Source organism: Protopterus annectens, chromosome 11.part0 (assembly GCF_019279795.1).
Source record: "Protopterus annectens isolate FY-2018-M chromosome 11.part0, PAN1.0, whole genome shotgun sequence".
Taxonomy (NCBI): Eukaryota; Metazoa; Chordata; order Ceratodontiformes; family Protopteridae; genus Protopterus; species Protopterus annectens.
The window spans coordinates 513275992-513294650 of NC_056745.1; the positions used below are offsets into that span (position 1 = coordinate 513275992).

The 18659-nt window shown below is 40.8% G+C and overlaps 1 protein-coding gene across 10 annotated transcripts in view; it reads right to left on the reverse strand.

The window, feature by feature from the left end:
* CPSF6 (cleavage and polyadenylation specific factor 6) overlaps positions 1 to 18659 on the reverse strand; it is a 1684023-nt gene that overhangs the window by 1653813 nt on the left and 11551 nt on the right. For 8 of the 10 annotated variants that reach the window (XM_044088012.1, XM_044088011.1, XM_044088009.1 and 5 more), the window contains exon 2: positions 11299 to 11505. The exons of the other annotated variants lie outside the window; for them this stretch is intronic. In XM_044088012.1, coding sequence (XP_043943947.1) covers positions 11299 to 11505 — 207 coding nt within the window. The remainder of the gene's footprint in view (positions 1 to 11298; positions 11506 to 18659) is intronic. 10 annotated transcript variants of the gene reach the window in all.

Sequence of the window (18659 nt, forward strand, 5' to 3'; positions counted from 1 at the left end):
CCAATCTGCACCCTTTCCTGGTCCTTGCTCTCTTTTAAAACCCCAGGAGTTCAACTGTCCACATCTAGCAGACAAAGGTTCCAGGAAGACAAGAAGTTCTCTTCTCTAAGCTGGCTCCTAAATGCTACAACGGTTCTGACAGTCACGGATATTTCACCTTCTTGGCATCAGGCTCAACCTTGAAAGCCACAGCCAAGTCCTTCCCAGTTGCAACACAGTCTGCAAACCAAATTTACTAGAGGCTAGAAAATCCTGCAATCCACAGGCCCTCTAAATAGGATCACAAAGTTTAGGCTCATCTACATCTCAAACTGCTAGGTCTTACAATACAGTCACAGATTTATACTCAATGGATTTGGCTAAGAAACTGGATTAAAATCTTCAATTTTTTTAAAGTTTGGTTAAAAACCATGTCTTGGAATAGACCGAGGGCCTCCCTTGAGAGTAATTTGATTAGGTGGTATGTCAAACACTGGTTGCACCATGAACTAGAGTTAAATCCGGTTATTTATGACCACCAATTAGTCAAGTACAAAAGATCCACCAAGCCTGTGCAACAGGTACTATTGATGGTCAATGCATTTCCCTGACTAATCAAATATCAGCCCCTTCTTATCACCCATCCCTAATGCAGCAATCGCCTTGGATGAATCTTTCCTAGAGGTTTGTAGGGATACAACATGAAGATAGTCTTCACCTTGACATTTTCCAAACTACCTTGCATAAACAATCTGGAGATGGCAGGCTCGAAAGCTAGATTGCTTAAAGATTCCTTCATTGAAGAAGTCAAACTCTGGCAAAAAAACAGTCCTGGTCCCTCTTCATTCCCTATGCAAGAAACCAAGAGGCAGGAATGGGCTACACCTGGAGTCTCAAATTCAAACACTGGCACTGCACAAGGCCTAGCAAACTCAGGCAAGGGCCACAACTATCAAGACAACAAAATGTAAGCAGTGGAGCTACAGAAGTAATGTAGTCACCTCCATCTATAATTATACAGGTTTGAGGGCTGCTTGAGGCCAGACAGCAGTGAGTTTGACAACACCGGGCTACTCAATTTTGAAAACTTTGGCAGCCTGACACATTCTGGGAAGAAAATTCTTTGGTGAAAACAGCTGTACTTTACTGATATCCAAGTGATGCATCAAGGGCTCTGTGAAGTTTTTCTCCACCTTGGATATTAAGGGACTCACCCATGCGCCTTTTAAACTCCAAGTCAAATGAAACAAAAAAAAAAACACACAACAATAAGTCTGGTGAGGTGTGGCACCTTCATCAAATCATCCTCCTTTCCCAGAAAGACTTTCCTAGCTGTATAAATCTTTCTACATATCAGAAAAAACACATTCCATACTAACAACTACACTAAGGAAAAGCAACAAATTCACTCAAAACTGAATTACATCCGTGCTCTCTGATCAACTTTCTATTCATGCTTTAAAATGAGCCTTAACCTCCAACAAGTCTGCCATGCATATGAAAACACCTTCTCTGACCACCACCCACATTCCCAGTATATCAAACTGTTCAGCCTTTCCATCTATGATCTACCTCCACCTCCTGAATGGGCCCTTGCATCACCCATGTTAATGCACAAATTAAACTTGTGCGATTTACTTTAACTGGCGTGGTCTCATCTCCCACAAATCCATCTGTGCAACTTCTCAAATTATAGTTTACTACAACTCCACTACTGAACAGCATTTAACTACCTGCCCTACCTTATTATCTAAGCATTACTCCAAATTTAGCATACATTAAACTACATCAGAACGTTCACCTTCCAGCCCTTTAATGAATGATGCCAAATGTGTCCACACATTTTAAAGTTCAAGTTATACTTGGTAGAAAGCATGAATTTCCCTTACAGCAATTATCTACAAAAACTGGTTTTAGAATGGCTTTATTTTTGCTACTTACTTGAAGTCACATTAAACCATTTCAAATCATACCATTATGTGGACATTTTATATTTGCTGGACTTTCACACATTGGGCATCATCAGCTCTGCACATGTATTGGTGTTTATCAAAGCCACATCAATATGTGCACAGGTCACTTGAATTATGCAACTTTTTATTGGCTAAAAATTAACACTGTATTCAGTTTAAAAAAAAGGTGATGGGAATATGTATTAAAACGTCAAGATTCTCCATTCCAACAATAAATTCAGGATTAAAGTTCATTTTGGAACCAAAGAATGTAAATTATGCAAAAATTAAAACATTTTACAGTTTTAAAAAGGAGCGCCACTTTTTTTTTTGGGGGGGGGTCATATTTCCAAAAGGCAGTAGGATAAACTAATGCAATGCACACAATTCTGTTAGTGAACACGACAGTATAAAAACATTACCACCAACCTTTAACACAATAAGGGACCACAATTATCGAGTTATACATCAAGAAACAGCTCTGTCAGAGGCAAATCTGCACACCCAGTTATTTATAGTGCTTTTAGCTCAATTTCAAACTTCGACAGAAAAAAATAAATAAACAAACAACGCTGATACAAGATACAGTGCTTCAAGACAACTACAATGTGGCATTTTTGTCTCAGCTTTTCACTTCTGGGTCTACTGGCTTGCTGAGACGCTCCATTATCTGTTCACCAAATCCTGTTTTCTCACTTCAAAATGGGTGAACATTGGTAGATTCTTCTAGTTTGGTGCAACCAAAAAATGCCGAGAAAGAGTAACCATTGCTTGCAAAAACAAAAACAGCCAGGATAGCTCACTCCTCCCCCCAAAATAGTAAGCTAGCATTAAGTGCAAATTCACCAGATGTAGCCTGATTTAGACCAAGACCGAGGGGAAACAGCAAAACATTCAATTATTGATGCTCTCTTAGTGGCCACTTGCATACCAAAGTAAAACAGCGCAAAAATGTGACCGCCTCTCCCAACCAGTCGCACCCTCACAGGGTAACTCCTAGAATGGGGAAGCAAACTATGGGACAGGTCTGATGATTAGCACACATTTCAAAAAAAGTCTGCAAGTACCATTGTCAAATTAAGCAGATTAATAAATGCTATTTAGATATACAGTGGGCTTATTCAATTTTAGACGCTGTTCAGTGACCATATGGGCTGACAATTCAAAGAAACTTAGGAAACTGCTAGCACATTACACCAGTGCAAAGGGAAGCTACTCAGGAGCAGTGACAGACTAGCATGCTTTCTGCAAGACTACAGCTTTACTCCATGAAACAAAGATTACCCAGAACAAAAGAAAGGGCTGAAGTGGTGGTGCCCACAGAAAAGCATTTCACGGCACACAGGCATTGAAGACATCCAATCATTAAAGAATTAAACCTCAAAAACTAAATATTGTTCAAAGTCTGTTAAGTAGCAAAAACTGATCCCAGCATTACACAGGAGGTTTAAGCCAAAGCGTAAAAAGATTATAGACCATCCTTTATAGGCAGAGCGCTCATCTTTTAAATACCTGCACTTTTACTAGACAGACCATGGATAAAGCCACACTAGAAATGCCACATTTAAATCTAGAGAAATTCAAATATTGTATACAAATGAAAGTTACAGAATTTATCAGATAGACAAATGTACAAAAAAAAAAAGTGATCAAGTACAAACTCTGGCCAGAGGAAATGCTCAACCAACAGCAACTTCTAAGCACATAAAAAATTTAAAAGCAGAAAAACTGAATGCTATGCAGGTGCAAACTTTTAAAGTACTAGTCTGTAAAACCCATGGCACTATTTACCAGAGACGATTAGCTCTACTAACACTGTCATGTAAATCTTGCACAGATATGCTTCCAAGTTGCAAGAACCAACTACACACTACTGGCATTTCCACAGCAATACTACTCGGCCTGTCTTTGCTGATTGCCACTGCATAAAACCTCTGAAAATGGTAAACAAGCAAAATTTTACACACAATTCTTAAGAGTTTTAGGGTGTGACGGGCTTTAGACTTTGATACCAACAGAGGAGCAAGACTCTTTCTATAAAGTGGATCTTGGCCACGCACTACAACAAACAGAAGACAATACACAACTGCCACACTCCAAGCACACGTATGCAAGTTTTGCAAACCCCTTGCAATACCCATAAAAATGGGCCCTATACTTGCCAATGATGCCCCCACAAAGAGTTGAGGAAGATTTGAGACTTGAGGCAACTTCCAGAAACAAAAAAGGGGACTGAAAGGGCAAAAAGTCAATGATACCACTGCAGAAATCTCTGAATCACCAAAATCAGTAAAGCGAGACAAATACACCAGCCAAAAACTTGGACAAATTTCATTTAACACCCGAAGACAGCATACAAGTAAATCATGAAGCAGACATCTGCAGTACCCATGCAAATGGGACAACTTAAAACTTGATGTCATTTACAAACCTGCCAAAAAACAAATGCACACCACAGTAGAACAAGTCACCCTCATGAACTGCACTGTAGCTGCCTCAATATCAACCCACCTGTCACACACTGAACCATGACAAATGATCAGAGAGAGAACCTCAGGCCAAAAAAGTAAAGTCGTAAGGAATAAAACCAATTTTTTTTTTGGGGGGGGGGGTCAAGCTAACATTTTTTGGAAGGAAGTGAATAACAAAACAATTGGCAATATTAACGATGTCAAGGGTAGTAAACAGAATCATTGAAAAAACAGGCCTTTGAACAGCCAGCAATGAAGCTAGATGACTGAGTGGGGATGTAAAGCATGTCATCTGACTACCCTTAAGACCACAACATACTGCTGCCCAGAGCCCACAACCACCACCTCCAATACAGCACATCTCCATTCCACATCGGAAAAGCATACTGACCACTTGAGGCAGAATCAGTTTTTCTGTAGTGTTAAACGAAGAAACGACCAAAGTTGTTCTCTAGAGCAAACACCATCCTGCTGGCTATTTTTGCAGTGCCTTTTCAATGGCATTTGCACACGCTTGCAGATGTGGTTCTTCATACCAGAGTGTCTGGTTTACTCACACCCTGAAGGCGTGTAGCAAAGATATGCTGAAAATGTCACTGCTGTGGCTCTTCACACTTTCTAAACACTGCAGCTACAGAAAGAGCTCTCATTGAACTACAAAAAAACAGCACTACAAAAACGAAGCGATACAGTTTTCCCTGGTAGCTAACATTAGCAAGTCAACCTTGTTTTCTGGATTACGCCATAATATGCATTTCACTGCAGGTACTTATGCCAATTTGTGGGCATGCCTACCCCAAGCATTTCAGAACAATATCTTAATGCAGCGACTCTTGCTGGAATAACCTTTCAAACTTAAGTTTGATTTTGGTATTCATTTATCAGAAACCTTTAAAAAAGGTCAGAATGTACATTTGGAGGAGATTACGTATATGTAAAAGTACAAAAGCAAATCTGTTCTTAGGACTTGTTCACACATACAATAAATACGCAGTGGACAAGTTCCAAAACAATTACACCATCTTTGGATACCTTATTTTCACTAAGCAGACATCAAACAGGTACAGATCGTAAAAATGTAATAGCACCAGTGGATTTGTCAGGTTCAGCATACAGCAGCTTTTGGTTGATAAACAGCAACTCCAAGCTGGGAGTTGTACACTTTTCAGCCTAGAACGTGCAGGAGAAGACAAATGAGGCTTAAAGGGCAACAGAGCAGCCAGCCAGCATTACTAAACAGATAAAAGCTGCGGTAAGACACCATTGTAGTTTCTCAAGTATCCCGCACTCTCTGCAAGCAGAACATTTGAGTGGCAAATACTGCATACTAAAACCGTTTGCATTTTACTGGAAAGTCCAACTGGGCATGAATCCCATTGTCTGTGGAGGCCTGGTAAGAAGCTCCAACATACATGCTTCTATTAATAAACTACATATCACATGAAGTGCGGTAACAAATACTAAAAATAAACATACAGGATAAATAAAGATCAGAAAACTCAATGAATAATAAACAATTATAGAATACTAAGAGCATTTTAAATATGGGCAAAAAAAACTAAGGGGGGAAAGATTTTGCACCAGGGGAGATAAGGAAATGGAGTTAAAGTAAGGAGCTATCAGAGATGTAATTGGTGTTTTGGCTAATAAGAGATGGGAGGAAAAGGAAAAGAAATAGAAAGTGAACCAAAACCCATTTTCCAAATTCCTCGTTTCTGTATACAGTAAGCTATGTGACAGAAGTGTCAAGATAATACAACAAGCAGTGACAATACTCTGTCTTACTGGATCACATGCTTCTAAGTATGCCAGACCACATGGACCTGTATGTGCAGACTGAACTTCCAGTGTATAACATTAGCAGAAAGCTGTGACATAGCCTCTTATCAAGCAGGTTAGTCGAGCCCGTATTCAGCTAAAGGAAAAGAATGGCCAGGTGGCAAACTCAATTCAGCCCTTTGGTACGTATACCAATTCCAATTCCAGGAGTAGCCGCCCCCTCAACATTCAAAGGCTAGCAAACATGCACAGGTAAAAAAGACAATCAACCCAAGATATAATCCATCTACAACATTACTACTACAAGCTTAAGTATCAGACAGCTGCGAAGCTATTACGTAGAGGCACAAAGTATATAGGTATGAAGCAGGTTGATCAATATTAAAACTGTCTTTTTAGTTTTATCAAAACTATATAGTTACACAAGAGATTTGGAAGCCATCTTTACTTGTCTCCTGCAATTCAAACTACAGTGGTAGACTGGATCATTAGTTCTGTGTTCTGCAGCTAAAGCATATGCTGAACAACCCTTAAGTCTTTTATAATATTAGCACCTGAAACACTCAAGTCAGACAAATCTCATTCTTACACAGACCAACACCCATACCCCTCAAACAGCTAATAAATGCCAACTCCAAACCCCCCACCTCAAAAACTGCTTCCTTAAGTATACCCCACCCCCCGTGCTACTGCTCTCAAGACAGCTGATGCACATCCATACAAAAGTTCTGAGTGTTGCACATACCCTGTCTGGCACAACGGATTTTTCCAACTGATGTATCTGTACAGGAACACATGCAAAGCAAGCAACAAGGACTCCACAACATTCAGTTAGTACCCTAGCTGAGGCTACAGCACAGGCATGTGCACGCTGGGTTCTGCCCTACACATATGACTGGGTACAAGTTTCAAGTCCTAAGCTACTCATTTCACATGTGTATTCATTCTACTTTAACAAGCCAGCATTGCAAATACAGAAAGAAACATACTGCAGTACATGCAGATTAGAGAGCAAAATTACACCTAGACTGCCACCTTCATTCAGTTCCAAATACCATGCTACATGACATGCCCCTGCTATGACAGAAAGCAACCAAAGTGTACACAATAAGCACAAATTCATATATCTGTAATACCTTGAGTAAACTGCATAAAATCGATTCAAACCAAACTATGGACATCATACCAACTACTTAATGTGACTTAAGACTACTATAAACTTTGTTCTTCAAATACAAAAAGCTCTAACCACCCCCGAAAAAATTACAACCTACAGCCAACCTTTACTGTTAAAAAAAAATGTTTCTAACTATACCCAGAAAAAGGTGCCAACATTTCCAAATTACCCAATATCTCACAATTACTGTCCACCTACACAGAAGGAAAACATGCTACAACATACTGATCTCAAAATCAGTTAAATGCATAAGACCCGATCATAAAAAGTATTCACAACTTTACTTGGCAGACTGGCTTAAACTACATCTTACAAGAACTTACCACTGTATCCACAATGATCTTAAGAAAAGGTGACAAAACATGGGATTTATCAAAGGTTTGATAGTAAAAGCCCCATTCTAAAATTCCACTAAACTCAGAGCATGCTCAATAGTTTGAAGGCACTTTTGGTAGTACCAATGTATGAAAGGGTGTAATAGCTGCCCCACATCTTGCACAAGAAGCACACCCCTCAAAGGTCAGCCATTGGACCAACGGGGTTGAGCCTCGTCTAAGTTGGCATTTGAAGAATGGCAACATATGCTGACTATGCCAAAATATTGAGATGGGCCAAGAAGCAGAAAATTCAGCAGAAAATTCAGCATAAATGTTAAAGTGGAGCCACCTGCTAACTCAAACTTTCTACCTTTTAACAATTCAACACTTTGCAAGCCTTCCAATTTCAGACAAAAAAACATTTGAATGGGAGATCTGTAGATCTCCTCTAGATACATCTGTAGATCTCTCAGATCTACAGATATATCTAGAGAGATCTATAGATAGATATATCAATATCAAATCACTAAATCCTAAGCTTGAGATACTATTCCTGCCGACAAAATTAACCTTTTTCAGTCTCAAAACCTTGAGGCACTAAAACCATTCTAGAATGTCTACTCACGTGTTCAGTACATAAACCCCAGCCATGCTGGAACTTCCAATGACTGACCTCTCAAACCTCTTGAAACAGAGGCATATAGGATATATGCAAATGACCCCTATAAACACCAGGGGTTTTAGTATTTGGGATATTTTGCAGTCGCCCTAATGATAATGGACACCGGCTGGGTAGCTGGGTATAACAGCCCTGTGTTTCTTACGCTTAATCAAACACTGCTTGTGCTGATGAGGTCACAAGGCCGAAATAGGCATATCCACAGCTACTGGGGTTTGGCTTTATTGGCCAGAAATTGTACATTAAAACAATGAAACAAGTCATGGACATTCAGAATTGCCAATTAGCTGAAACACCTAGTGTTCATAAGGGTCATTTGCATGTATTCCATGTGCCTCTGGTTCAAGAGGTTTGAGAGGTCAGTCATTGGAAGTTACAGCTTGGTTGTAGTTTATTTCGTTTTTACCGATTGACCTTTTCACTCATTGTTTTAGTTCAGTACATAAACTGGAAAACTCACTTGATCTTTCCAGTAACCTCTGCAGACAAGCAGAGAACAGCAGATGTTCCTGGGGCATCCAAGTACAATATTTAGTATTCTCCCCTTTTTCTTTTGATGACCATCATGTGTAGAGATAGATCAGCCTTGCATATCCAGCCAAGTTACATTACCAGTATGTCTGCATACACTGCACTCATTTTTAGCATTCTCAAAGCTCCTTTTAAAATGAACAATATCCCAAAATTTCCAATCTAGAACATTTTCTCCTCACTGAACCAGTTTGTGTGAACAGCAGGCAGTACAACTAAAATTAGCTGCACAATTCGTATACCCTCCTAGATTTTGAGCCTACACAGCACAGCATGGCCCGACACTGGTCTCTCCTTGAGCTCAGACACTGCACTTCCAACCTCACCCTGTACCAAACCTGAAACCTGTTACCCCCCCCAAATGCCAAATCTGAAACCAGTTACCATAAGGATATTTAAAATTTGGCCCATTTTTCTACACCAATGCTTGCCATACAGGAACCCAAGGCCAACATGGCAAACACCAGTGCACACTTCAAAACTGTAAGCATACCCCAATAGTTACAAGACATCTGAGGTTTACAATACAATACCAATACTATAGTTTTTAATTCATATGGCATACTCACTGCCTCACATGCAACGAGACAAGTTACAGCCAAGAACAACTGCTAGAATATGCCCCTGCCGTTTGCAAGCATGGGATACTCTCCTGATATAATCATTGCTTATGACCCCTTCCGCATGGGAGCGGTCTTACACTCCAAGCAAAGCTACCTGTATAACACCCATATTTGATTTATATGCCCTACCCATTTCCTACAGCAACCCGAGGTTACCATGATAGCCGGCCAGTACATGTCACCACCCCTGTGAGTCTGGAATGCATAACCATTGCAAAGGCTTCCACCCCTGCTCATAACCCCCCCCCCCCCACAGGAGCACTATATTGCAGACATTTATGACAAACCCCCCCCATTTTAACTAGGTGTACTGTAATTTTAAATTACTTTCAGATACTGCTGTTTGGAACGGTTTTCAGTACATCAACTTGCAGTACGCATGCTTACATTTACCATATAATCCTGCTTCTGCACTAATCAGATTCGTGAATGTGCTCAGAACATTAATTATCTAGTGTTTCATTAAGTGCTTCTACAAATTACTTTTAATGAATTACCACCTTTGTGTACCTACCGTTCCAGTATAAGTGACTGGAAGAGAATTACCCATGAAAACTTAACCTACATACATCCACATTCTCCTCAACAAATGTACCTCTGTGAAGGTACTAGCCACAAGTGCTACACCTTCATGAATATTCTACACAAATACAATCACTTTCATATTTCCACTAGAATAGTTTCAAATACTTAAGAGCCCTTCCCAACATATTGGTACTCTAATAGTTTTGAGCCTTTGACTGCAGTGTCTTCCTGCGCCTCTTAAAATTGGCCTTAAAAGCCTACATGTCCATCCAAACAAAACACGCACGATTCTTTTTAAAGCATTGCAGTGCAAGTACCCACTTCTAGGTCATACTGACGTCAGTGTGGGAACGTCAAGGAACAGTATTTTGAAAAACAGAGACCCACCCAGTGTGCCAATTCAAACAAATGTTTTAATAAAAAGTTACAGGACAGAGACTGGCAGTTGGCTCAGGGATTAAAAAAGTCTTGGCTACTCTGAACACCCACGTGCTAGGGACTCTACAACAGATCCACCGATATCCTGGCACATGTGTAGGACCTTACCAAAGCTTCAGTGCATACAGATTTCCATCCCACAGTCCTTCTGGATACCCACCCATTCAAAAAAAAAAGTGTTGGGGAGGCACTATATCCAAAACAAGTGACCAAAACAGATTCTCTGCAGCTTTACCTCCTTCAGATTCAATGTTAACATAATTGCAGTACCTATACAATTTCCTCACATTAAAACACAGCCCTACAAAAAAAAAAAAGCCACTGCAAACGACACCTCTATTTTACCAGATCTGCAACTTCAAGAGGAACGAGATTCTAAATTCAACATGCAAACCAACCACCACAGGTACAACATTCCACATCAGCAGCATGCCGACAAAAACACAAAACTACCATCTCAAGAAGCTACGATAAACTTGTATACATATGGAACCAGTCATTATTCCCCCCCCTCATTCCAGAAAACAGTGTCTGTTACATGCGAATCAGTTTTACCTGAAAGTGATGCAAAACCATAATGTTCAAAACCAGACGAGACTAGAGAGGAAAATTCAGGGAGGGTGCAATTAAAAAGTAGCGCTCCTTTAACTTGCTAAATCAGACTCAATACAAGGAAGCAAGGGCACTGTACAAGAATAAAGGATGCCCATAATAGATTCAATTACAGTAAATTATTCCCATCACCTTGGAAAAAAATATATATACGGCCCAATACCCAAATGTGGGGGAATGCAACTTACCCAGGTAAGACTTCTTGGATTACTTACCCAGGTAAGATTTCCAACGTATAGAGCTATTTTCTTCCCTGTGTAGGTGTAGACAATATTTGGCGCTGACCCTTTGCCCACATCATCAGCAACTGATGGAAGACTGTCCATATAATCACGATCCTCTGGAGCATCTCCATTGTTCGCAGATGGAGAAATCACGTCGTCATACAAATCTATCTGGTCGTGACCACCATATTCTGCCTCCTGAAATTCACGAAGTGGTTGCAAGTCAGGAAAAAGGATTGCCAAGTTAGTGCACTACTGACACAATCCCTTCTGTCAATGAAATACAATTAAAAAGTATTATAAATCATGGTTTAACCATTAATACACTTAATTCCCCTTTAACACAGCAGCAGTAGCGTACCGTACAATACAAGCTCCCCACAACACTGCCTTCACAACAGTACCCTATTCACCTGCGCATCCTCCTCTATGGTGGGGAATTTATCAGTGGAATGACAAGCGTGACACGGCTATGTACAAACTTTCACTGTGACCCAAATTTTACAAAGACCAAGAGACTTCACAAGCATCAATAAAAAGCATTCAAAGACTCACAAGGGCTAAACTAGCTCACTACAAGCATTCAAGTGTTACTTCTGGTGCTAGGTCGTCTACCTATACCATGCTACAAATCAAATTATCTTCTCCCTTACATAACCCACCCTGCCAGAAAGGAAAATAAGAGGGGGGGGGGGGAGAAGAGGAGCCTCGGACCTATGAAATACTACTAGCTCAACCAAATTACCAACATGCTCAATCCAAACCCACATCAGCATTTTCAACCAACTCTCAAGAATTAGACAATAAGCATTCACAACCAGAACTATAAACACACACTGCATGTGGTAATATGCTTCTTTAACAAAGCAAATGATTTTTGATGCAAACAGATCGATACCAGCCTGGTAAAATAATTTCCAGTCAGCCAGTCTACCATGGCCACTTTCATTCTGTAATGCCCATATCAACATGCCACCAAGTAGAATAAAAAGGGGCAAAAATCACACTGGATGACATTGGTTCACTGCACAGTGTATGCTTGGTACTTAAACTATGAATTTCCAGGAAAATCCATGCATTGTCACCAACACGCTCTATACATAAACTAGAAAACAAATAGTTACCATTTCAACATTGCTCCCCGTCAAGTAAATCAAGCAAACTAAACAAAATTCAATGATAAATGAAGTTTGGCATATCACCCAATTCTTAATGAGCAAAGCATTCCAATAAAATTTAATGCACTCGAGACTGCACTTACTACGTCTTAGCCTGCAATCCCAAATGTGTCCTTTTCCATGTTGAGTCTGCTTTAGCATGTTTTATACAAGTGAAAGAGCTTAAAAATTTCCATTAGCATTCAGCTATATATGAATATCCAGTTTCAAAGTGAACGCACAAATATCACAGAAAATTCATGACAGACTACAACATTGTTTTCGTAGAATACGAAACCTAAAACCTCAGGTGAACAACCAATTTGCACAATACACCTAGTTATGAACAAAGGTGGATTAACATGCAACAGACACAGTTTTCCAGGCCTTTTCGGGATAGCCGTTTCTAGAATTAGGTTTAATCACGCAGGAAGACACACTACTTCACGCAAAAATATACACACGTGTGTATATGTCCATTTATACATATACGCATGTATATATCAGATTTTCTCTCTAACCAAGCAAAAAGCACAACATAGAACAGGAACTTGGCAAACAATTAAGAAACCTTCCTGGAACCACCGCATTCTGCAGGCACACACTTAACCAAAGCCCTACTAACTTGCAGCTTACAACCTGTATAAGAAGTTAAAAAGTGATTGCAAACATGCACTAACAAATTAGGCAAGATACATCACAAGCAATTTCAGCAGTCTGCCAAGCTGATACTTTGTCTCAGAAACAAAAATATTTTTAGGTGCATCATTTACCCAAGCACACTGTTCAGCTATGTAAGCTGTGCTGTGGTCCATCAATTCCGCACTTTCTGTAATAAACTTTGGCTTTTAAAGCAATAACTTTGCTAAACAAAGCCATGTTAAGTAAATCTCAGAGATGAACTGCAGACACTGCCTACCTCAACATCAAGGCATCTAACATGCTACAAAATGGTCCTGCATGGGTAACAGTGAGGTAAATCAAAAGCCTAGAACGAATAAATGGAAAACCAAGAAAAAGGAACTCAGGAAATCGGTACTAGGAATGATACTTCTTGGTGCTTTGTACAAGTCATAATGCAGAAAATACAAAAGGAAGAAAGTACACTTATGGTTTTGTTACACCACACAGCAAATAAAGGGATGAAAAAGGTATGGCAAGTTGCACAACCTAGAGTTAAACATGGGGAAATTGTGCACTCTCAACAGTAGTTTAACAAAAGCAGAACTGTGGAAAAGGAACCTAGGAGAATTACTTCTGTATGCCAGATGAACACAAGTTCAAGAAAATCAAATACACAAAAAGGTATTAAAATGTGAATGTTTAGGTCTGAAGAGTTTATAAAGAAGTTTTTTACTTCTACTGTATGCATTTCAGTACTGAAAATTAAATATTTGCAAAAGCACACAATACAGCTACTAAAGCAGGCAAATTTTGCATCAGAAGCAGAAACTGACAGAAGCCATATGCAAGCCTTTCCTCTGTCCATGACAAAAATCAATGCTATACACACACGCGAGTACATGAATATAATTACATGCATGTACACTCCTAAGAATGCATACAAAACAAAAGCAGTTGAGGGGAGACTATTCTTAACATCTACAACTTATTCATTTCAGTAGGGAAACTGACAAAGCAGTAAAATAATCATCAATCCCTCTCCTGAACCTTCATGAATTTCACCTTTAACATTGAGGAAACCAGTACTACTCCATAACATGCTTACTGACCATCTCCAAGATCCCTCATTTCAACCAGTTGCAACTTTCAGAACTGAACACATTTCGAGCATACAAGCAAACATGATTCAACTGCATGTGTTTTATTTTTACTGAGAAAATCCGAGTCCGCAAGAGTACTTTTCAGCAAAGGCTCTATGAGAAAAGCCCCAGTAAAGACAAATGTAAACAGGTTCATAGGTTGGTACTAGGCCATCGGGCCTATACAAGCCTAGCCATAACAATTCCATGGATATTTCTTTCCACAATATTTACTTCCCTAGACCCATGTCTAGCAGGGCAACTGACGTGATCCCCAGGGTGTATTTCCTATCTCTCATCCAATCATCAAGGTTCCTTTTGAAGAGGGCCAAGGAGGCCCTCTGCTTGACACATATGGGCAGTCTATTCCAGAGTATGGGGAGTCTCTGGGTCAGGAACCTATCCCTCCAGTATGTTTTGTTCATTGTGATGACAAAGTTTAGATCCCTGGAGCGTGTGGCTCTGAGGGATTGGGATTTCTTTAAGTGGAGCATGTCCAACAGCTCAGGGTTTGACATGGCCTTGTATGTTAAGCACAGATTGCCTCCGAGTAGACGATGCGCCACAGAGTATTGCTGGAGTTAAAAAAAAAAAAAAAAAAAAAAGACAGTCAACATAGGGCATCTGCTTTAAGCCTGTGATTCTTTTATAGTGAGGTATTTCTGCGGCCTTTCCAGCTGTTGCAGATGTCTTGTGAGGTACATACCAAACGGGGCGTTGTACTCTATAGTGGGTCTAATGAGGGATGAGTACAGCGAGACATTTTTTCTGGATGAAAAGCCCTGAGGAGGTGTGCCACATAGGATTTCCTGACTGTTGTGGCAATGTGGACAGTGGTCTCACATTTCATAACCACATGCCCCAAAGTCTCATCACACTTTCAGTGTTTAGAGTACTGCCACCTATGTGGTAATTCGTGGGTACATCAAATCTAATGCAATTGAACCAGAGAGCAGCTGAATATTAGTGGCAAAGACTGATCTGTTTGGCTTCATATGTGTGGTCTGACAGTTCATATGAAAGCTCTGACATATGAATACCACGCTGCTGAAAAGTTCGGACAGATTCCCTTCACATGTTCACTGGCTTACCCCGCTGGAAACTAATAGTACACAGGACCCAATACTGAAGACTGCCTCCTTCTGTTTCTGGATAAAATACCTGAAAGTATGTTCTATTAAATGCTTCTCTTTCTGTACCTTACAAACACTTTTTGTATTCTATGTTTTATTGCTCTGCTAGCTGCCTCCTGCACATCGGGTTGCTCCCCAGTTCTCCATCTTCTACCTGCTCTGCTGTTCTCCCCCCTGCCTTTAACAATACATACTTGCTCAAGAACCCCTATTTCTCCATGCTAATCTCTACCTACCTCTCTCCTTAGCCTGCCATTTATGCACTACTTTATCCTGCGGACCTCTACTACTGTTTTTTTATTCCTGTGGCCATTTTCCCTCTCCCTGCAGTCTATCCTGTTCCTCTCTCCCCCGAGCCTGCTTTCTATTCTCTTCCAGACGCCCTTGACTCCTCACACTTCACCCGCAAGCTCTCCCGATAGTTTTTCGTTGGTTCTGCAGCTCCTGCTGGTGTGCCCTGCTCTGCTCACTTTGCTCCCCTACCCCCATAACAAATACATTTATAATAACCTGTCCCTCCCCTTCCTGTCCATATCAGCCATCCACAGTCCACTTCCTGTCTGCCCCCAATCCCTCTCCTTCCTCACATTAACCACTAACACCTCCCCTTCCTGCTCACACTTCCCACCTATTACACCATCACTACTTATTTTACTTCCTCCACACCCGGTCTGCAAATCATAATCCTTTATACTCATAACCTAACTTACTATGCTTCTTCTATTCCGCTCTACCAAAACTCTACTCGCAAATCTAACATGTTATCATGTAGACCTTTTCTAATCTCTCCTACCACATCTACCATCAAACTTCTCTCCTTCCCACCCCATCTTATACTCCCCATTTCTCTTAAACCTCACCTTTCACTGCTACCAAAACTCATACTTGACATCTACCCCCTCTCCTATTAACCCAAGCCTAAACTCCACCACCAAATTTTCTCAGTAACACGCCCTACCACAGTCCCCAGCAACTTGCTGGTGACATTCATCCTAATCCAGGCCCACCCTCCCATACCCTTAACCCTACAGCCACAAACAGCCCCTCCACCCCTACATCATCCCACCACCCACTCCCTGCTCAACCTCCCTTAAAAATCAAACATCACAGCACAAACACCTTTCTATCTATGCACTGAATATACACAGCCTCACAAACAAAATCACTGAGCTACATGCTTGGATAGCTCAAAACACCCCACATTTCCTAGCCCTATCAGAAACCAGGCTAAAACTACATAGCTAACAAAGAAATACTGCCACCTGGTTACATCCATCGCTCTGATAGACTCAACAAAAAGGATGGTGGTGTTGCCATTCTCCATTCAAACAGCCTTAACCTCTCCACCATCACCACACCTACTCCTGACTTCCACCCAGCTGAACTCATTATCCTCAACTGCCATCTAAACCCCCATAAGACTGTCACTGCCTCCATTTATATTCCCCCTGGAAATATATTCCAATCCTAGAATCCATCCTCGCTTGGTTCTCTCTCAACATTCCCTACGAAACTCTTAGGCGACGTTAACATAGACTGGTCTAAACTTTCCACCAACTCCCCACTGACCTGCATCAACCTCTACGGATTCCACCAACTATCATCCCCTACTTACCTACACCACAACACCTCTTCCTTTTCAACCAACCATCGACTGGATTCTCACCAACTCTCCCAAGCTTTACCACAATCCAACTACCTTACCAAACTCCGAGTGACCACCTTCCTACTAGCATACTACGCCACTCTTCACAGGCAAATCCCACTCTTACAGAGAGAGACTGTCATAGCTTGCATAACTTTAATACTACCCAATTCAACTCTATCCTCTCCAATACTAACTGGTCCATCCTTAAAACACCTGCTTCTGAATGATGCTGCTCACAAATTTAATAGCATATTCCTTGATATTCTCAACTCCCTAGCCCTATAAGACGCATCAGAATCAAATCTAACTATGCCCCCTGGCTCTCTAAGGAAAGACAATACCTGGAAAACCTGGACTAAGATTAAGCAGCTTTCCCCTTCTCAAATACAAAGAAACTTAAGAATCTTGTATGCACCTGTAAAGGACAAAGAAATATTACTATAAAACTATCCCCAGAATAACTGTAAAAACACAACAGAAATTCTGGTCCACCTTAAAGAAAATCCTGAATCTAGCCCTCCCCAAACCCCTCTCCTTACCCAATCAATAGCCCACTATAAAAATCGCTCCTTCTGAAGCTAAAACCTTGCTCTCCCTCCTCTGACAACCTTCCACTCACTTTCCTCAGAATTAGCTGCTGAATCCATTGCTTATCCAGTATCTATCCAGGAAATCTACAGTACCAGATATTTGGAAATCCTTCACTACCCCACTGTATAAAGGGGGGGGGACTCTACAGACCCAAACTTTCGCCCAATTGCCACCCCCTCTCCAAACTCATGGAAAAATGTGTACACTCAACTCCTTCACTATCTCATCCAACATAACCTCCTCACACCCTCCCAACATGGCTTCCGCCCTAAACACAGCACCTCTACAGCTCTCCTGTCATTTTCACACACAATAGCCGAAGCTAGAGACAAAAACCTAGTATCCAGCCTCTTCCTTGACCTCTCAAAAAGCTATTGACAGTCTCTCACCCTTCACTTCTGACTAAAAATTTTCTAACCTCTGTCTAGCTCCCTCCACCCTAACCTTCTTCTCAAGTTGTCTGACAGACTGTAATCTGTTAGTTTGCTCTCCTCTTGCTCACCAGACCTCCCTGTAACTACTGGGGTGCATCAGGGGTCCATCTTGGGTCCCCTCCTCTTCAACATCTTAAACTATATACCTCCTGCAAACAAACAATCAGTACTAGTCCAATATGCTGACGATTCAACACTCATTTGCTCTTCCAACATCATCTCTTGACCTTCATACACTCACCCAGGACACACTTCTATCTGTGGAAAAATGGCTAGCTGAAATTCTACTTATCCTATTCTGACTAATATTCAAACAACTACCCTGGCCAAACTCAAACAAAACTTACCACAAAATAGGAAGGTTCATCACAAACTCCCCACACAACTCACACCACTGCCTCTCATTCAACTCACTACAATGGCTAGAACTCCCACAACAACTTCTCTCCGTTTCAAACTATCCACTCCATACTGTACAAACCATCAACCTGCTCTGCCCTCCTTGGTTTCCACCTATACACCAACTCGCACACTTCGTACCTCTAACCAACTCCTCAACATCTACCAACCAAAAAATCTATTGGTACATTACTTTATAAATCCACCCTATCCCAGGCATGGAATAA